At 44.5% G+C, this 22,194-nt stretch overlaps 1 protein-coding gene across 3 annotated transcripts in view; it reads left to right on the top strand.

Annotated features, from left to right (window-relative positions):
• The window catches only part of PAQR5 (progestin and adipoQ receptor family member 5), a 790,069-nt gene that overhangs the window by 399,528 nt on the left and 368,347 nt on the right, over positions 1 to 22,194 (top strand). Inside the window, exon 1 of one of the 3 annotated variants that reach the window (XM_069624225.1) lies at positions 4,966 to 5,764. The exons of 1 other annotated variant lie outside the window; for it this stretch is intronic. In XM_069624225.1, the coding sequence (XP_069480326.1) occupies positions 5,714 to 5,764 (51 nt within the window). In that variant the 5' untranslated portion in view covers positions 4,966 to 5,713. Of the gene's footprint in view, positions 1 to 4,965; positions 5,765 to 22,194 lie in introns of those variants that run through there. One more of the 3 variants, XM_069624227.1, reaches the window with a different exon arrangement.

Here is a 22,194-nt window from a genome sequence, read left to right as displayed (position 1 = left end):
AAAATCTTATCTGGATGCTGGCATGTTACACATATTTTGGTCCTGCCCAGTGATTAAGGCCTTCTGGTATGACATTTCTGGGGGGCGGCGAGGCAGGGGCAGGGTATCTCCATGCCCGATTGGCCACCACCTCAGGTATGCTTGTTAGGAATGTTCCCGCACAGACACGCTGAGGCGCACCTCAATAAGATGAAGGATCTCGTATGCATATTGGTTAAACGCAGGATTGCATTAGCGTGGAAGTCCCAGGGAGGCCTGCCAAAATGGGCGGTAGCTGAAACAGTAGTATGGCATCCGTGGTATATAAGGGACAGAGGGAGGCCAGTAATAATGTAATGGCCTGGAACGCACTACTTCAAACAATGTTTGCCACCTCAGATGACATGCCGCCTTGAAGGCCTGTACGGTTGCTTGGCAGTGTGAACACTAAGGGATGGCGTGGGACCAGGTGGTGGGATAGGGTAAACAGGGCGGGAGAGGGTCCCAGTGGGAGATAGGGTAGGCGGTCAAGCGCATGCACTGGTTTGGTTTGTATGTTGTTTATAAGTAGGTTCTTACGGTCAGGATTTGCCATATATCTGCGGGTTCACAGGAACAGAGGCAGACCCAGATTTACACTCTAGATGTGTGACGTGTGAAATTGATTACAAGCTGGAAATGATGCAATTGCTGGTGTGACACTGCGCGGGACGTATTGCTTGTTATGATTCGCTTGATTAAATAAAAAGAAATGCTCTTCGCTCTCTCTCTGGACTTCGCCTCTCCGTGGCCTGTGTTCTGTCTACAGTATACTCGTCTAAGTTATATGGAGGTCTCTCCTTAAAGAGCCAGATCTTTCTTGTTCGCAAATGTATATTTTATGTATATTTTTGTTCTGTCTTCTGCCAAGTCCCTGGCTATAGTGTTCTTCATATCTGACCATCCCATATATGCCAATATGGGAAATGTCTTAGGGTGTACTTCCCGGAACGGGAGTCCTTGTCCCGTAAGGAGGAGTCTTTGTGTGGTTGCACTTGCCAAGACCCGTAGAAGGGTCTTGTGAAGCGGGCTCACCTCCCTAGCCTCAAAGGGGGATGCTCCCCTTTGGGAAGAAGAGGCGAATCCCCTCGATTAGTCACACTTATTATTGCTTAAACCATCTTTATTTCATAGCCCACGGAAAATTAGACAATAGTGATCCCGTATGTGACCAATAGCCCTATAAAAAGTCGAAATGGTGAAGGGGGAGGAGTTTTTCCAGGGCGAGTTGTTTTATTGTATGCAAACAAAGGACCATACAAAGGCTGTAACAAGCCCAGGGTTTTGTATACGCGATAACAGACTGACCAGAAAGAAAAGTGCAATGTTGCCAAACTCAGTGCACAACAATAAGAAAGACCCAATTAAACACAACTTTCGAAGAATCCGAAGACTAAGAAAATTTGAAACACAATAGCGGTGCCCACCCCTATCTTGCATTTTTGTTTTTTTCCCTGAACTCCTGAGGCGTTGCGCTATATTCTTGTTTGCGTTTTTGCAGTTATTTTTGTTTTGGTTGTCTGCTATTGTTGCATTTCTTGTATTCCCAATTTGGTGAGGATGTTTCATAAATTTCAGAAACCATCTTTTGTTTCATTTGGGTATGGCAGTTGATTGTCCAAAGGGTGGAGAGTAATGCGTGTGCGAAAGTGAGCTAAAATATGGTGCTAGTTCCCGGCCATTTTGGACATTCATTTCCAAACCGCAATGAAAGTCTACGTTTCTGTGAGCTCAGTTAGAAGGCAGACATGAATTATGCAATGGTTGCAAAATTATATAATGAAACAGAGGAGGTCACTGTAAATGAGATAGTTGTATTGTTCGCTCAGGAACGAACCGAGAAGGCAGTTGGAGATGTGCAGGTGCATTGATAAGGGGTGCTGGGAACGAGTGTGCGGCAGAAAAGCTGGGTTTTACTACTACTATCTGGATTTTTCTGCTCTTTGCCTCCCATGCTTGCTGTCTGTCCTTCGGCCGAGGACGGTTGGCAACCTAGGAGGGGCGGGATTTTTCCCCATAAGAGGAGAGGTATCCTGATGGTAGACAGAGAAGTGGAACCCTGGGCGATGAAGTCTTGCTGAGAGGGAGGATGCTCCGCTCCAGACCCTGTTAGTATGTGTGATCTCCCTGCTACCTGCCTCAGGACTGGGTAGTGTTGTCGTGGCTGAGATGAAGTCTTCTCCTGCAACTGCACCAACGTTGATGTAGACCTTTTAATAACCATCCTTGCTTGTGTGTTTATGTATAACCGATTGCATTTATTCCAGTAGTTATCTGTATGCTTATTGAGTGTGAATAAAGGGCCTGTAAAGAGCCAATTATATTCCAATTGTTGGTCTAAGTGTGTATTATTGAGACCAAGAACTTTTGGTCCGTGTAATAGGGCGAGTAGTTCTGAAGTCATTACACGGGTCAGAAAGACAAAACAGGCACTACTAACATTTCTGAAAAGAGCTATGCACCGAAGAAAGGGGCTGCTTATGTAAATGCATTGAGAATAGGCTATTCTTTGAAGAATTTGAAAGTACTGCCCAAACTGCACTGGGAGCATCCTGTGGGTTTTTCTCTCCTTTTCATTAATTATTCACTACTGATATATGCGACAACTTGTTAAATTGTATGGATCAAATCTGCACTGGTTTTGTGTCTTTTATGTTTTTTGTATGCTATGTGATTTTATCTCTTTACAGAGCGCCGTGTTTTGATTGGTCTCCATCTTTGGGAAATAGGCATTATAGGTAATTATGAGCAGTCATTTTCAGTCACCATGTATTGTATTATTGTATGTTGATGGATCCTTTTTTTGATCCGAATAAACATGTTGACTGACTGTATTATATTTTTAAGAAATGTGTTGTAATTTTATATTGGGGAACCAGGAATGCACTATAAAATAAATAAAATGTTGCCTGTAAACAGTGTATAAAATCACCAATTGAAGACAGTTAATTTTGTTTTTTGTCAAATATGTTTATTAAAAGGTTTCCAATAATTCAGATCATGAAAACATTCAAATCCACCCCCACAGACCGTTCATTATAGTGTCCAATGCCTGTGCATTATGGGATTTGCACAGGGATCATGCCCATATTGCCAAATTAAAAACTTTGCCAGAATATTCTAAAAACCTTGGTACATGCGTCCACAGAAATATCTGATGACACCTTCTCTGCTGCTCAGGGGGTTTATACTCTTGATGAGACCGAATCAGCTGCTGACTTTATTGGTTTATGAACCTAGAATGGGTATTATACGGTCGAAAAGGACGTGCAGATTATGTAAATTCACCCACAAATTAGAAACGAATAGACATGTCTTGACAAGCTGTCCCACTTAAGGGAACGCGTATATTTGCTATCTGCAAAAATGTGTGCAAGATTCTGAGTAAAGAAGGAAAACCTTTGGCAACAATGCATTGGTGAGAGGACTACTTCACTAAATATTACACTGTTTAAAGTTGAACCTAAATTGACAGCTTCCTCTTAAGGTAGTGGTGGAATTTTGACAACAGGTGCAATAATCTTAAAAGCTTATTTAACAGTGTAAATTGGTATTATAAACAAGTGTTTGACACAAAACTGATGAGACATTTGGATTACCGACAAATATTGTGAGACATGATAATGAACGGTAGCACGATCCATGACTAGGTTTAGGTAAATATGAAATATATTGTCATATATGATTAATTGGAGGGTATCAAATGAAGGAGTACGAGTGCATTTTAATGTAAAGGATAAAGAGATGTGTAAAGTACACATTAAAGATAAATAAAATAAATTTTCCTGATTAACCGGGGACAAAGATATTTGAAGATAATTATGAAAATCTGTTTTGATACCAATAATGAAAGATAAATGTATTCTATTTTTAAGAAATGTGTTGTAATTGTATACTCTGCAAGATTGTACTACATTTAAGTGTATAAGGGTTCGTTTGTACACCAAGAATACTGTATACAAAAAATAAAATGTCAGTCTCCTGTAAACAGTGAACCACATTTTTTTTTTTAAAGACCAAATGGAGACAGTTAATTTTGATTTTTCTGTCAAATAAGTTTATTAAAGGGTTTCCAAGAATTCCGATCATGACAACATTCAAACCAATTCCTACAGACAGGTCATTATAGTCTTACTGTGATCCAGCCTAGTACTGCACGATAGTGTTTCTGGAAGCGGTCACAGAAAATGTCCGGTAGAAACGCTGGTGCCCAGATAAAGCGCAGCAAGTAATGTTGCTGAATAGGTGACGTACGGCGAGGAATGCTGCCACACAGGTGTGACGCATCAAAAAATAAACTGCCGCAACAAGTCACGCGACCATTGCGTGGGATGGGGGGGTATGCCAGGTTAAATTCAGTTCATCGCTGTGCTTGCCGTTTGAGTGAATGGAGGGCCGTGATTTTAGAAACATGTTACACAGATATACAATGTGCTGACAAATAAGGCTGCGCCAGGCCACACCTGCTTAATTCCCGCCTGCTGTTAACTCGCAGAACATACATGGTCTCACCACCTAGACCAGTTTTTCATTAATTGCTCCACTGTTTGTCTCAGGACTTTTTCATGGATTCGCTGTCTTTTCTTATCGTGGAGTGTTTGCCGTGCATTCCTCTGTTAACCATAATTTTGTAATGTTACTCCTGAACTCGGCATTCACAAACTCATGTTAAGTCAGTTATAAACATTTTTTCGCTGAACAATGCTTGCTCTTCTACTGTTTTCTTTCTCTGTAGGAATTCCAAAGTATATCCCGCGTCCTCCTGCCCTCCGCTGTGAAAATACAATGTACACACACGCCTGCTGGACAGCCCTTTTGATAACCTTAGTCTGGAGAGTTTGGTCGTTGACGAATTTAAAATACGGCTGAACCGGTTTCCTGAAGCCCTTCCCTTGATTGGGGCGGTCGCTATAGCAACGACGCCAGAGTGTCACTCCTGTTGAGCCCTGCACAGTATGCACTTGGTCCGGAGCCAGTCGCTGTTCTGGGCTCCCGCGTCCCGCTGTATGTCGGTATGGGACAGGCTGCTCTAAGGAAAGTCAGGAAGTTGTGTAAGTCTGAAAAGAAGCCGTGAAGCTTAGGCGCAGTAGTGCGCCCAACAGCGTGCGCGAGTCAGCGAGGGCCCCCATAAAGGAACCTATTGGTATAAAGACTAGTGCAACTCATATGATCGCCGATAGGAGCGCGGTATCGCCAACTGAAAAGGCTATGCAGAAGAGTGATCGAGCCGTGAGAATCCAGCAGGATTGACACATTTCATAGAAGAGCCACGTGTGGAATAACAAATTCAATTTAGAAGTCTTCTTGTGCGTAACAAGTCAAAGGAACCAACCGGATGAGTCTTGGGGGATCCGACGTACAACATCTACCAGCGGAGGAAGGATCGCCAAGCTGTGCCATTCTTGGGAGAAGTGTGTCCAGTGGTGTAGAAACTCCACTGGGCGTGGACCCCGGAGGTGAGCATGGCGCACCCACGTGACACTGCGGAACCATGTGCAGTTTAGTGCAGCCTGTCAGCAGCGACACGCCCTACATTGGAGCGATACACGCAGGGGAGGAGCCTGTCATTGGCACGTGCAGCAAAAGATCTCAGAAAGATAAGCACAGCTCATTAAACTTTTGACACCCCACAGGAGGAGTGGAGCGACCAAGGTGAATTTATGAAAGAGTGTGGCGTCTGTGATTTTTGTGAACAATGCTGACCTGGAAGTTACCCAAGTTGCTCACTATCCAACAGGTGCCTAAGGTAAGTGCGATGTGGGTCTGGCCTTTGTACATCCTAGGTCACTCTTGGGATCAGCCGCCATGCATCTAGTCTTCATCACTATTCCATTTATTTCGACCGTGGGTTTAATCTTGGTTCGCTAGTTGCCTGCTATGATCACTAGATCACCTACGGCACCAGCGCTTCAGTTCTCGAGCTTCAATGCGGTCTTTGCTTCCAGCCCGTTTGAGCTGCCCTCTTTGTAGCTTTCTTTGTCATGTTCTTTACCCTAGTTTACCCCTCGGTCACTCTCTAGACCTGCTCTCTTGTTTTCGGTTTGTTTCTTGATGTTTTCATGCCTTTTGTGCTGATCTATTCCAAAATCGCCTGCACATTCTTTGAGCACCGAAAACTGCTCTCTACCACTCTTCTCTGAACTTGCTGCTAGATTGGGTGTTCAGATTGACTCCTTTCTACTGAGCGGTTCTCTGCACTAACTAGTGATTTCTCTACTGGCCTTTGTTTTTTCCACCATGGGCACGAAACCACGCTCTCTGCACTTAATATAGCAGCCCACACTGACCACTGCACTTTGTAATGACCACTACTTTAGTCACAGGCACAGAACTCTGCACTGATCCGTGTGCACTGCACTATTTATGCCAAGTAGTGTCCTTTTAGTTTAGTTTATTGATTTGTAAAGTGCACCTAACCCTCGGGTAACTGGGCGCATAGACTTGATACATGGTTACAAAAGCAATCAGTAATGACATAGAGGAGAGGTACAAGGACAAGCTGACTCAGAGTTACAGACTGGGTGGCGTATATGGTTACAGAGGCAATCAGGAATGACATACAGGTAGAGTACAAAGACAAGCCGACTCAGAGTTACAGATTAGGCTGCGTACATGTGAGTTGCAGGTAAGTGCTGGAAGTTGCTGGCAACTGTTAATGAGCCTTGTCTGTAAGCCAGTTTTTTACTTTAGTTTTGAAAGGCCAGAAAGATTGTTCGCGTCTGATCGAGAGAGGGAGCAAGCTCCAGCATTTGGCAGCTTGAACTGGGAAGCTGGCTCCTCCAGCGGTTTTGAGGTTAAACCTTGGGATGCTGAGGCAATGTGAATAGAAGGATCTGGTAGGTCTGGCTGGTTGTTTTCTGTTGAATTTGTCTGAGCGATATTTCGGTGCAGTATTTGCAAGACATTTGTGCGTGATAACAAGCGTGCGGAAGAGGATCCTATTGCGAATCAGGAGACAGTGGGTGTCCCGTCTGAGGCTTGATATGTGTTTGAGATCTGGGAGTGTTTAACGCTGCCCTCAAAGCGTTATTCTGAAGGACCTGCAGTCTATTAAGGTTGCGTTCTGAGGAACCTAGGAATAGAGAGTTGCAGTAATCCAATTTACATAGGACTAGTGCCCTGGCTAGCGTGATGCAGCTGTTAGGAGACAAATAGGATTTGCATGCATTGATGAGCTTATTAGTGTAAGCAGTTGTGGAGGCAGTAGCACTCACTTGTCTCTTGAGTAAAAGAGTGGAGTCTAGATAGACTTCCAGGGTCTTGACCTCTTTGGCTACCTTAATAATGTTGCCGTCAATGTTGAAAGACGAGTAGCAGGGGTCAAGTTTGTTTAGGCAGACTTGAGTCCCAATTATCAAGAGATCTGACTTGTCATCATTGAGACAGAAGCTGTGGGAGGCCATCCTGGCATGTATTTCCTGGAAGATTTCATTTATCAAGTAGGAATAATTCTCGTAGCAACCAGTGAGCATAATGAGAACCTGGGTGTCATCGGCATAATTCGTATAGGTGACACCCAGGTTGTCAAGGCGGTCAAAGAGAAGCTTAGTGACTATGTTATAGAACGTGAGGGAGACGCAGGAACCCTGGGGTACAATTGATGGGGACTGGCTCAGCTGAGGCCGAAGGTGCGAAGACTCTGGTGGTTCGGTTTGATAAGAAGGATTGGATCCAATTCGATGCTTTTGGGGAGAAGGCAGCAACTGTAGTAAGATGTTCTGTTAGGATCTTGTGATCAACAAGATCAAATTCTGCAGAAAGATCCAGCAACAGGAGTATAGCCAGCTTGCCTTTATCTTTGGACTCATCCATTTGGATTTTGAAATCCAAGAGGGCCGTTTCTGTGCCGTGTCTTGGTCTGAAGCCGGATTGACGGAGGACGAGAAGGTTGTTATCCTCCAGGTGTTTTTGAATTTGTATATAGGCCACTCTGTCCAGTAGTTTTAGGAGGAACGGGACAGTAGTGATGGGCCTACTTAAGGTATTCACTTAACACTTTGCATCACTGCTACACTAAAAATCTAACTATGCAGGGACCCCCTACATCTACACTGACCCCACTCTCATAGATTTGAGGTATTATCAGTGTTGCCACTACTTTACCTCCCACTATGTTCTGTAAAACCCTATTCCTTGACCAATATGTAATGGACTGGTTCTGGCTTTCTGCAAAGTTTGCTGACTTCATGAAATAATCAATAAGATCTCACTCAAGCACTCTGCTGATTCTAACACTTGCAACTGCTAGCCTCTCCACATGGAATTCTGTGATCTACACCTACACTATGGACTGAAAACGCTGCTCTGCAGCGACCACTGCATTTTGCTGTGCTAATTTTCACATTAACTAGTCCCATATAAACGGTCTCGACTCATGTTAGTATGTCAGTTTCAACAGTACCATCATCGATTTGTACCAGTTGAACTTCCACATCTTTAAAACATGATTACTCAGGTGGTTTAATACAGTGTGCAAAATTGTAGTCTTCCTTGTTAAGAACCTTGAAGAACCCCTTGTCTGCAAAGCTTATATTATGGCTCGAGCTGGCTATATGAGCTATACTTTTGATAATAGTTACTCCTTCAACTTTTAGAGTTGGTACAGTTATTAGAAGAGAAAATGTAATTCTCTGGTACAGCTATCTCCGTAATGGGGGCGCAAGGATCTTGCAGCCAGGTTTCTGTAAGGAAAATCATGTCAAGTTCATGTTCCAGAACAAGATCATGTATATCTATTGAATGAGCTTTGAGATCTTGTATTAAGTAGTGCGGCTTTAAGCAAGCACAAGTTTTGATTCTTATTGGTCTCCGCCAAGGTCTCAGGCTTTGCTAATCACTTGTTCCAAATTACTTTGTGTTATCATACATGTCCAAATTAATAAAGGGGAGGGTTGTTGTCAGCATAATACATGGTATTAAGGAACTGCTGCACAGTTACTGTATTTTCCATTGCCTATGTAGAGGGCATACACATTTAGCACATCAGTATTTGACCTATGTGTATCAATTTCATAGGCGGGAACATCAAGTGTTGGCGATATATCGCTCGACCGAAATTCCTGTAGGTGCTTTAGCACAATGGCCTCCCGTGCTATTTCTCGAGCTGCCAGGGCTGAAAAAGTTGAAGGGTTGGCCATGGTGATAATTCCCTCTACTAAATGAGAGAAGATCTAAGAAAGCAGGGGGGAAGTCCTGGGAGAAAAGGTACAGCAGGAAAATCACTCACCTAGAGAGAAGAGCATCCAACACCCCAACGCGTCTCCAACCGGCACTAACCAGCTTCTTGCAGTCGCACCAGTGCTGTCACGCTTGCCGGCAAGAAAAACAGAACTACAGTAAAGGCTGGGAACTGTAGTTGTTAAGCCAATCGAAGTGCGCAGAGTTTTAAAAGTAAAACCCTGCTGGCAATGTGCCAAGCAAATGAAAAATATTCAATTTAGGAACAAGTATAGAAGTTGCTGGGTGCAAAGAGCAAATTTAAAAGCAAACTTTTGTAATTTACCTAAAACAATACATTTTACTAAACTACAAGTAAAATGAATACAAGAACACGCTGGTGCAAAATAAAGCATCTGTTAAACCTGGGGACAAGGTAGATCAAGGCATCTGAAAAAAGGCCCAGTTCCCCAGAATAGTAGAGAAAGGGAACAAAGAGAAACTGAAAGAGGAACCAAAGGTTTTGGGGAGGCTGACATAGAACCAGCAGTTGACCATGGGTTGAAAAAGACCCATTAGCCTTTGCCCAGCGTAATGACTCAGTACTAGCGGAGGCCCCTCCCCCTGAGGAAGAGGGAAGAACCAGAGAGGGATAGTTTTTTTTCCTTAGGCATGGATTACCCTGTCGGACGGGATGGGATCCCTTGCTCCCAAATTGTAGTACCATGCAGCCATAGGAGAATGCTTCTAGAAATTGTCCTGGCCTAACTTACAGCTGGACATTTAGGGGACACCAAGACACAGGCTCAAATATTGAATCATTTAGATTGGCCAGGGCTGTATGCAGAGATCAAAAACCTTATTCTCACTTGTCCACTATGTCAAAAAACCACCACTCCTACTGCCATGCTAGTTCCTTTACAACCACTTCCCGTTATTGATGTCACTTTTTCAAGAATAGGAATGTTCATTGTTAGTCCTTTGGAACCTTCCAAACTAGGGAACCGATATATCTTAGTGATAGTAGATTATGCCACCAGACACCCAGTGGCTTTCCCTATGAGGTCCAAAACTACACAGCAAATCCTAAAACACCTCCTTCCCTTCTTGTCCCGAGTAGGTTTTCTTAAAGAAATCCTGACTGACCAGGGAACCACTTTCATGAGTCGGCTTATGGCTGAGGTGAAATGTTCTACAGATCAAGACCATAAAAACGTTGGTCTATCACCCACAAACTGATGGGCCGTAGAACGATTTATTAAAACCTTGAAAAGGGGTCCTTAAAAAGTTGATTGAAGCAGATGGAAGAAATTGGGACACTATGGTGCCCTGGGCCTTGTTTGATATTCGAAAGACCTTGCCAGCCTCCATAGACCTTTCCTTATTCAAGCTTCTATATGGGCGAAACCCCAGGAATGTTCTCGATATGCTTAGAGAAACACGGGGAGAGGTCATATCTCAGATCGCCCAACGTCTAAAAGAACATAGGGCTGTAGTTATATCTACATAGTTCACACACTTCTGAATAGATTCCAAGAACAACAAAAGGCCAACTATGACAGGAACACCATTGCCCGTTCCTTTTTTATTTATAAAATGCTCTTCCGTTGGCATGTTCCCTATGAAGTTCTGGAACAAACGGGACCCTGTACTTATTGGGTGTCACAACCAGATAGACGGACCAACACACACATTTATCACATCAATCTGTTAAAGGACTCGAAGGATGACCCAGTTGGAACCACAGCCATGCCTCTAACCAAGTTCACCATGTTAAGTAAATTCTCTTGTAACAGCGCCACGAGGCCCGAGGGCAGCTGCTGCGCTTTAAAAATGCAAATAAATAAATAAAAATTTCTGTAGTGACGGCCAGTCTCCTGGCTGATGAAGTAGATGGAATTAGTCTAGTCCCTATTAATCTACTACCCAGTAGGAAACAGGACATACAAACCCTATTAGACCAGTTCCCAGAGGTTTTTGACAGCGAACTAGGAAGAGTAGAAGGTTTCTTTCATTACCTGCGTACTTCTGATAAAGTTGTCAATCTAAAACCCTATCGAATCCTGGGTGCCCCTACAGAAATAGTCGGACAGGAAATGGAAAAAATGCTGGCTTACGATATTATAGAACCATGACAAAGTCCCTGTTGCTCGCCAATAGTCTTAGTAGCAAAACCAGATCAGTCTTGGAGATTTTGTTTTCACTTTAGAAAGTTAAATGCATCCCAGTTTGACAGCTATCCTATGCCTAGGATAGACTAACTTTATTCATCGACTGGGATCTGCAAATTTCCTCTCCACAATTGATCTAATTAAGGGCTATTGGCAAGTACCAATGAATCCATCTGACACGAAAAAGACAGCCTTGCCTTCTCCACTCCTGTGGGACTGTTCCAGTTTAAAGTTCTGCCATTTGATCTCCACGGCACACCCGCAGGCTTTCAGAGATTAATGGATCAAGTTCTATGACCATTCTCTGGGTTTTGTGGGGCCTACTTGGACGACATAGTTATTTGCAGTAACGCTGGGAAGGAACACTTGAGGCATCTCTATGAGATTACCAGAGCTCTGAGGAAACGTGGTTTTACTACCAACCCCAAAAAGGGCCATTTGGCGCATCTGCTGTTAAGTATTTGTTTCTTTTTATCAGCAATGGACTTCTGTAACCCCAAACCGAGAAAGTAAGAGCAGTACAGGAGATAGCAGTACCCAAAACCAAACAATATCTAAGAGCCTATCTTGGCTTGGTGGGATATTACAGACGTTTCATTCCGAACTATTCTTCCATCACTGCTTGTCCTACAGACAAATTAGGAAATGCAGAACCCCAAAACCTTAAATGGGATAAAACCGACCAGGCCTGTTTCAACACTTTAAAATGTTTCCTTTGTAGTGCCCCGATATTGAAAGTACCCAACTTTACCAAATAATGTATCCTTCAAACAGGCACCTGAAAGTAGGAGCCGTTTTGTCCCACGAATATGAGGGAATGGAGCATCTAATACTGTACATCAGCAGGAAGCTCTTCCCTAGGGAAAACAATTATGCAACAATTGAACTGGAGGCTCTGGGCATAAAATGGGCAGTGGGGTATTTGATGTACCATCTCACCGGTAGGAATTTCCAGTTAGTAACAGATCACTCACCCCTCATTTGGTTGAGTCTCCATAAAGACACAAACCCCAGAATTATGCGCTGGTTTCTTGATCTCCAACTTATTGCTTTGTGTAAACACCAAGAAACTGGGCAATGTAGACATTTTGTCCCTGTTCCCGCTTGGAGATGAGGAAACCAGTGGCATAAGGGGTAAGGTGTGTGACGAATCTGAGGATGTCCTCATTTCTCCCCTAGGGGGAGACATTTTACATGTAGCCAGGGTGGTGCATCGAACACACATTGGGTGTTGCCAACCGATAGCCCTATGCTGCTCTCCTAATGGGATTCAATCCCCAATATGTTTTAGTAGCCAGTTGTGAAATGGAGTCTCCAAACAAACGGAATACACCTTTCGCAGTGGTGTATGTGAGACTCTTAGAGAAAAGGGGTAATACAATGTTAATTTGCGTTCATTATGTACACTAGCCATGTCCTTAAATAAAGGGATGTCCACCTGGTACAGTATAATCCAGAGCCACCAAGATCAATTACAATACAGGTGCACAACATATATTCTTTATATAGCAAAAGATGTTCAAACAACTTACAAAAATAGATGAATGGTAAATCAATTCAAATCCAAGTCTCATAAATACAGTTGGATAAGGTATCGTAATCAAAGCTATAGAATCACATCAAAAAACAACTTAAGGATCACTTAGATTCATATATTCAGCAAAACCCTTAGTTCGATGCAAATGTACAAAACATACAACAATTCAGATACAGAATTCACACACAATGTGTATGTGCTACAGCAGTATGGGTAGTCGAATCCCTTCTGCTCTGTCTTTTATCCTAAACACTCCTAGATGTAATAAAGTGCCAACGCGTTTCGGATTCCGATGAATCCATCTTCAGGGCAGGATATGTAAAGTTCCTTCAGGCGAATAAGGATTTTCCTAGGGAAATGTAAATAGACTAATTAGCTCTTGGAGGATTGTAGATAATTTGGGATGGTTTGGGATGGTGCTTAACAATCAAAGGCACTAACCTTGGAGTTGAAGTTATGGGTCAATCGCTTCAACCTGTATAGCAAGCGAGAAAAGGACATTTCAGCTAAAATGAATCATCCCAAATTATCTACAATCCTCCAAGAGCTAATGTGTTCTGTGTTCTTCTATTTTGGATCTCGAGTGGCCTCGAGGTTTACCCTGCTGCACCCGAAATTTAATTAATTAATTACCGAATTGAATCTGTTCGAGCGAGAATCCAATTTTGTATTTACCACATGAAGTATTACTTTCATTACCTTTTGTTGTGCCTCCCACACCATGCTTTCTTGCCTTTCTAACAGGGTGGTGCATCCACAGTACAAGAGTTCTCCTGGGAGTGGGGACGACCATCGCCAGAGAACGCAGTATCACCCCGCTTTAATACCGCAACCCCTTCTCCAACTCTAAATTCCCCCCACCCCCTTCCTGGGTACAGCTGATATGTTTTGTTGTCAACCCAGTCCACCTAACTTACATGACAACACTGAAAAGCCACGAAGTACAAAGTATCAAGTAAATACCTTTAAGGCTGGCACTGGGATGAAGAAGATGTTATGTCCATTAGGTTTATATAGCACTTTAATCCAAAGCTCTTTACAATATAGCAACAAGGTACAATAATGAAAGAAGCATATTTACAATAATGAAACAACCAGTGAAACAATATGTAGAACAATTTACTTAGGTGGAGGAGGTGAGGAGAAGGGAGAGGAGGTAGTCAAGGGAAGGGGAACAATAATTCAGTTATCGGGTTCAAATTCAAGTAGGTGTGAGAAGGGAGGGGAAGGTATGAAGGGGATAGGAGGGGGACAGGATCCCAAGAATCACCTGTGAGAAGCAGAGCGAGCAGTCTAGCTTCATAATGCTAGTGACTGGCCCAAAGCAGTACGTCAATCCGATGCAGTAGTTTCGAAGGAGAAGCTCAAGCTCCAACTTGAGCACAGCCGAGACGCGAGAAAGAGCCGTCCACCCGAAGAGGAATTGCGGGAGCAATGAACGGGAGCAGCCAACGCAAGCCGCAAGGGAAGCTCGAATCGGAGGAAAAAGCAAACCCGAGCGCGGTCCGTTTCTAGAGGACTACTCTGATTGTTGAAAAGGGAATCCTCTCTGCCTCCCAGTACCCAGCGAAGCACCGAAGAGACAGAGCGTTCAGCTGGGAAAAGGCATTAGACTGCAGAGCCTCTGCAGACCCTGCCGGAGGCCCGAATGCTACCGGAGCCTCCAGAAGGGACAGAGCTGCCTGGGAACCGCCGGTACCTCAGAGAAGGAATCAAACGGGTATGCAAGTTGCCTGTGAGATGGAGAGGTCCAGAGGAGCAACAGAGTCAGCTCAGGAACTGGAAAGAGAGGGTCTAGGACCCTGAACCAAGTGAAAGAGAGTTGTATACTTGGCAGGAGAGTGAACCAAGCCGATACAATTCAACACAGCGAGTCAAGGGCCCGCAACCTTATGAGAAACCAAAATTTAAAGCAAACAGGTTCTGGGACCCTGTGAGAGAAAATCCATGAGAATCCACTGGCATGGCACGAGAGAGAACCAAGCCACTTTTGCGAGTGTGAGTCCTGCACCAATATGGTGGACTGGAAACAAGAGGGACAATAACCCTGGAACTGATAAATGGAATCCTACGCTTGGTAGTGGAGCATGCCAAGCCGGTAGGACATAAGAGCTGTGAAATCAATAAACAGTTCTTCGTGAACTATCCAATAACTTAAAAAGTCTAGGGGAAAGGAGCACAACCCTAGCATTGGAATGCTGTATTTTGGAACATTATTTTGCATCACTTTATTACCAGCAAAACTAGGAATTTTTGTGTTGATTGAAAAGATGTTTTTGACAAGAGATCATCCTTTCCTTGCCCAGTTACCTTAGATTATTAGTGTTGGGGACAGAAGCAGGTTTTTGGGACACGACAGGGACAGACTTTTTAGTTTCGGACTTCCTGACAATTTCACTAGTTTCCTTTGAGTTGAGAAACCCCTCTTTGCTTTAGGGCTAGCGATGCCTTTTCCAACGCTTTTTTTAATTGAATAATTCTTTACCCAAAACATGCCACCATTGTGTCCAAGCCTAACCTCTGCACCTTTACAATTCCTATTGTTAGAGCAGTTGTGATCTTATTTTGTAAGGTGTACTGTGACATGGTTGATATAACCTGTCGGGGGCATAGGGATACCTCAATGCCTGGGGTAAGTAGCCTATCCAGGCATAGCCAGAGCCAGTCCTGGCTCATGGGTGGCATGGTGAGTTGAGAGGGACTCCCAGTTTATGGCTCCCCAAAGTGCTTGGAAATGCACTGGGCCATTGGTACTACTTACTATCCCTGCCGCTATACCATATCAGCCTCAGTCCAGGCCAGGTTTCTTTTCACCTTCTTTTTCAGAGCATGCAAGGGCCTGTAACCACTTAGCCTCAAATCCCAGAGCCAGTGAAAGAAGACCAAGTAGCGGGAGACCAGATCTACAATTCACCGAATGCACCTAGGTGCAACCTGGAAAACCTGACTCGGCCAGGTGAATGGAGTCTTTAGCAAAAGTGGAATGGACTGGAATTTTCCCTTTCCAAAAGGAATGACATCCACTCCATAAACCGTAGATGGACCCAGGGAAACAGGGGGGTGGAGGGATAACCGTAGGAGGACTGGAAATGGAAAGCGACTGCAGGGGAGACCTTTGAATCCTCCCAACCCCAGTTGGAAGCAAAACTCGCCAAAGCTTGCAGAGAATCACCGGAAAAATTAGATGTTTGAGCAGATAGCTGCCTGCACAAGAATGAAAACTGACAAGGAGACAGGGCCAGAAACCTTCTTAAAGATAGGGGAATAGCTCAGCTAGTAGTTGGCCAAGGGGAATGGCTGACATGAAGGGGCAAAGCAAGCCAGGAGGAATTTCACAACCAGGTCGGCTGGGCTACAAAAAGCCAGTAAGTGCAGAAGAGGGAGAGAGGAGTTCAGTTGAGGTCCGGAGCAGCGGAGGTGGACCAAGGTACCAGGTGTTTTCGTATGAGAGGCTGGTAACAATTGAATTGTTTGCGAGGGAAGGAGAGATTGGGTGGAGGAAAGATAGAGAGAAGTGTGGGAGTTAAGAGTAGGTGTGAGCTAGGCTGTGCCTGTGTGTGTATGGAAAAGAGAGGAAGTTGGGGGCAGGAGGGCCACAGTGAATAGAGGCCAGGTGTAAGGGTGGACGTGAGGAATGTTGCAAAGACCCGAAGGTAGTTGGCAGGCAGAGACAGAAGAGTGGGGAAAGCGAGAGTGAGACCTGCAAGAACAGAAGACTGCGGCTGAGGGGCCCGGGGGAAGAGGTAAAAGATCAGGAAGAAGAGCATAGGGAAAGGGGATAGACCAGTTGAGAGTGTAGAGATGTAGGCAAGAAAACTACCAGGGAAGTAGGGCGTCCCAATGAAAAAGCTGGTAGGTACTCTGACAATGTGTTCCAAGAAGCTGACAGCAATTACTACTTGTTTACTTTCAAACTTACGGAAAGTAACGAGACCCCACTATAAATAGCTTATTTGAAGGCATAGCAATGTGACAAATATCTAGATCGGACTAGAATGTGGATTAACAAACACATTGTCTATTCACTACAAAACTCCACCCACAGAGCCAAAATCGAAAGCACCAGCTTGACACACTTTTTCAGAGGTGACAACAACTGGACAGCAATACCAGAGAGCCACAATCCTGGGAAGGAAAAAAGAAAGCAAACGACAAAGGAAAAGAAACATAAAACCATCAAATTTCACAATCGCAAACCATTTTCTAAACTAACAAATTATGTCTACCCTAAAAAAAGACTTGCCGCTAAATCATGATAAGTGAATTTCATAAGTAGAAAATGTTTACTGTCTTAACAGAAAACTTTACCAGTGAATGTGAGCGTCCCCCAAAAACGCACCCCCCTTAGTGAGAGGCAATAAAGGACACACCCCAGGAGGGGAATGAGACCAGGACCAAGTGCGGGTGAGATCAAAAAGGTTTTATCTAAATCAATATAGGGCATGCAAAGGACTCTGAAAACTCTGAGAGCGCTCTGTCTGACAATAGTAAAGACAGTCCTACTTATTACAAAACTAACGTCACGCATGACACAAGCTATAGGGGGCACATAGTCTTAGGGTGGTGAAGGCTAGGTGGTATACATTGTATACAGTTGCTGTTCCAGGATTGGCGGATGTCCGTGCGGTGCCACGCGGGGTAGACGGGTCAGCTGGGCTCGTCAGGTGGATCTGCCGGCCGGACATAACTTGTATTGATGATTGGTGGCTGCTCTAACGCTTGCCCTTGTGGCCACGCACTCGCAATCAATCCTGCAATACATTCACCTTAGCTCAAGGAGAAGACAGGGACATGGATATGTGATAGGGGGTATCCCTATCCATCTGTTGTAGTGACATTTGGGTTCAAGTATGGTAGTCCCATGAGTCCATGTGCAGGGCCAGGGGTACAGGGGGGGGGGTTATTTGATCGCCCTGTCATGGTGGCTATAATGAAGGACGGTATTACGATCTGTTAGTACAAGGGTGGGCGCCTCCCTTGAGGGCCATTAACCTGGGGTGAACGGGGATACCAATGGGCCGTGGGGGGCATGTAACCAGTGCCCTGAAGATGGTGGGATTTAGGACCAGGTAGTTCGTAATTCATAGAGTCAGGCGTTGGCGGCCTCTTGACATGATGGTGGATGCTTGAAGCGGGTCCAGCAAGATTGGGAAGAGAGGCGAGGCTGTGCTGTTCGAACACCAGCTATCCCTGGCGGGCCTTGTGGGAGGAGGGGGGAGACGACCTTGCAGCTCTGGGCCTGTTTCCCTGCACAGGGCAGCTCCCCGTACTTTTGGCAATGGTGGGTGGCAACACTTGGAGCTTCTGGTATTATACACATATGTTTACATTAATATGGGAACACAGGCTGGAGAGGGTTTTGCCATTTAACACAGTATTTCACATCAGTAGTTGACATACGAACATGAGGTCGCGTTGGGTTGTGTGTAAGAGGGAGCACTGCATATTACATCACAGTACAATCTGGCTCCACTGCCTCGGCTGATCATCGTGCATTACAAATGCGCTTTGTTACATCATGTACAGGAGCGATCACATATTACTCTTAAATCACACGTCTCCAGAATAGCAGCAAACGTTAGTCAACACGACATATATTACACAAGTGCTTATTTTGTTATGCAAGGTGCCTCGGGGGGGGTTGGTGGGGGTGTGGGGCGCCACACCGTCCAACTTAGAGGGCTTGGTACAGGGTCAGGGCATGCAGGATTGGGCTGGTTTCAGTTACCTTCTAACAAGCCTGGTCACGGCTGGGGCAAATGATGTACTGCGGAAGGCCAAGTGATACAGTGTTTATTTTGTTGTTTGTTCGTGTCTGGTTGCTCGTGAGAACAGGCCTTCAGCGGATCTACCATGAGGTGGAGGCTGGGGGGAGTGTATACTCCTGTGTGCGCAGTCAAGCAGGGGTCAGGCTGCATCTTTCTGTGTGTGCGAGTGTGCGAGCAACTTTGCATGGACTGGATTTTAGCGCCTTTTTACACAAAATGGAGTTGTCTTACTACAAAATGGGGTCTATGCTATGTCTTATACTGTAGTCATGCAGCCTCACGTGTCGATCCGCAGCCCCCCCGCCTCTTGGGCCCTTAGGGCGAGGGGGCCGCCGACGAGTCATGAGTCTCCACCTGGGTCGGAGATGTATGTGAGGGGGCTCCTAATGACCTATCCTCCCCTACACAAGTTAGCAATAAACCATAACAAAGCACTAGCTACCTCTCTGAAATAGATTAACTGCACTATAATAGTCCTCTCCACCACACTAAAAATGTACTATACATGTTATAGCTGTTTACAGAAGCATCAAAGTACTTGCCAAAGTACTTTGTTAATTTATGTTCTAGTCCTATCCTGATGTTTGTCACATTGTTTTTCCTTCACATTAGCAAGTTCTAGTGGGCTCTAGTTATTTTCCGTCCACGGCCTGTGTCATAGATCATTAATTCACTGGAAACTCCTTGTCTTGATAGTAGGCTGAATATTTTTTCAGCATTTGTTACAACAAAGGGCCAACATAATAAACCAGGGTGAAGAATGCAAATGCATAGAACAATCGGGATAGATGCTTCTTTAACGCGAAAGTTCTTCTTATTGCTGGTCATTCAGGTATACCAAAGAAAGTTTCTGGATGTCAACAGTCCCAAAGCTCGGTCCACCTTCCTGGCAATTATCCTGAATATAAGTCACGGTATGGAAAGACTTAAGTGTCTCCTGCATTTAAATCCCACAGGTGTTATCTTCTCTTTGTTCACCTCTTTAATAGGATGTGGTTCCAGGGGTTGTAGGATGTCATTGCCAAAATATGTTAAAAAAAAGCATAGCCCCCAAGGTCTCTGACTTGTCTTTGGCTGGTTAGCTTGGGACTTGAGGGTGAGACTATATGCATGGCCTCCGCAATGTTTTGTTTCCTTGGATTCGTTGTCTCTTGCTTTCTCCTAGATGTTATTCTTGTTATGAACTCCTATCTTGGCCTTGCCACATACTCCTACTTCCTCCACTACACATTTGATGGGCAAGAGTGAAGTGGATCTGTATTGCATTCCCTCTCTGGCTCAGCCAGGTTTTTCTCCTCTCTATTCTTTTCTCCAATGATTCCACCACCGTACATCAGCTCTTGTAGAACCCTCTCCTTCTTACTATATCCCTCTTCTTGGGTACTTCACTATGTACCCCATTCTCTTTTCTCCCTCATTCTTTCTGATCTCCTACTGCCTCCTGATATCTCTCCTTCTGCTCTTGAAATGTTTCTAGTCATCTTTCTTCTTTTCTTCTTGTAGGTGTTTTACCACATCTTTCCATTCTCTCCCCACGTGTTCCTGCCATTTCACCACCCCGCCTTCTGTTCTCTCACCCTTTCCTCCTGTTTTCTCATCGCCTCCTTCTGTTCTGTCACAAACACCTCATGTTTCTGATCTCTTTCTATCTCACCACATCCACTGGGTCTTTCACTATCACCCCCCTCTATTGCATCTCGTCCTTAGCTTGTGGTTTCCCCCTTCTCTGCTCTCTTCCATAGACAACTTCTCTGCCCTCCTCCAAATCGCCTCTTCCTGCACGTTGTCACCTCTCCACCCACTCCATAATATTCTCCTCATTTCCTCTCCTTCTCTCCATCTCTGCTCTCTAGTCACCAGCACCTTACTATCAAAACCAGCCACCTCTTTCTTTGGGGCCCTCCGCTTCAGCCTCAATAGTTTGTTTTATTGGGTTGGTGGATTTGAACTTGTGCCCTGCAAATGACTCGCCCTGTAGGCCCTCACCTTCCTTTGTAGCTGTGTGATGCAAGCCTGTATATGGGGTGGCCGCTATCCTGCCTGTGGTATTCACATATGTGTCCTTTGGGTTTAGCAGTGCAGCATGCTTTGCTGGGTTTCATTGTGAGCCCCTGCGCCCACTTACAACTTGTCTGAGCAAGGGCCCGCAAACTATACCATAATGTGATCTGATCCCCTCAGGGCCTGTCTACCCATGGTAGTGGTTCTAGGGACTCTTGGATTCTTTAAATTTTGGGCATGACTGGTTGTTGAGAAAATCTAACAAAACCCTCCCAAGCTCTTGAGAGAGTATAGGGAGCTTCCCCACACCACCACCGGGGATATGCATCACATAGCCTGTGCCGTTACCGGCTCCTGTGGTTGGTTACCCCATCTTTAACTGTTAGCGCAAGGTAGGGCACTGCAGACCAGGCTATCCATTTTTGTCACATTATAATTTGATTAACCAAACTCCCCAAGGTATAGGAGCTTTCATTATCAAAAATGTCTGCAAGAACGAAAATATTGCGGCACAAATATGTAAATTGATCAGCATTTATGCTCCATTCAAATAGATGTAGTTCGCTACTAAGCTTAAAGAATTGTATTTGCAATGTCCTTATTGTGCGTCTGTGTTGAAAGTAATCTCACACAAAGGAAGTTCCTTCATACAAATGATTTCTGGTGCTTTAAGCCACTGGTGCTATGAGCAGCAGATATCAGAAATGGACATGGATTTGTGAATCTGAATAATTATAATCACTGATATATTGGCGAAATACTGCTTTGGCGCCTTTAGCTGCAATTCAAATATTTTGTGGCATATTTAAAAATGTCAAATTGTGTGCTTTGTGCCAATCACAAAATCGTTATAACCGGGATGTTCTGATTAACAGATTGCTGCGTTCGAAATTGATGTGAGCTGGGAGCGATTTAGCTCCTGCTTTTAACCTAGAGGAGCCTGGTTAGCTTGACACCAACCTCTACCAGCAGCTACGTTTGTGTTCCCGGGCCAACTAATACTGGATGACCAAGAGCTTCTTTTACCTCCTGCTTATCCAATCTTAATTTCGATCGCTGCATTGCATGTGGGTGTACTTGGCACACATCTCAGCTTGTGTTTACCTTTGATAACAGTGGTAGTGCTTTGAAAGTGTCCTGGGGAAGTGGGTTTGGGATGATCTGGCCACTGGTGCGGTGGCAGGGCATCTCTGTTCGTTGTGTGTGTGGCAGCCTTTCTGTAATGAATAGAGAATGTATTGTTTGTTTAACTGCGTTTTAGTTGTGTGGCTATTTGTCACATTTTCATGCCTTCAACTAAGCAAGTTCTGGTTACATCTAGTAGTTTAAGGTCAGTAGCTCGGCTTCACTTGTGACATTGTCAATGGGGTTCACTTACCGCAAATCACAGCTTGTGTTTTCTTTATTTCTGGTGCTAGTGCTAGAGTCTTGCATGGATATGGGTCTGCGATGGTGTAGGCAAGTTGTTTTGTATTTTCTGCCATGGAATAACACCTTTCTCCATTTCTGCTGCGATGAGTAGAGGCTATGAATGCATTATATT

The sequence above is a fragment of the Ambystoma mexicanum genome, chromosome 11 (assembly GCF_040938575.1).
Source record: "Ambystoma mexicanum isolate Mex_15411 chromosome 11, UKY_AmexF1_1, whole genome shotgun sequence".
Lineage (NCBI taxonomy): Eukaryota > Metazoa > Chordata > Amphibia > Caudata > Ambystomatidae > Ambystoma > Ambystoma mexicanum.
Note: the sequence above shows the minus strand (reverse complement) of the source record. Positions and strands in the feature narration are given on the sequence as shown.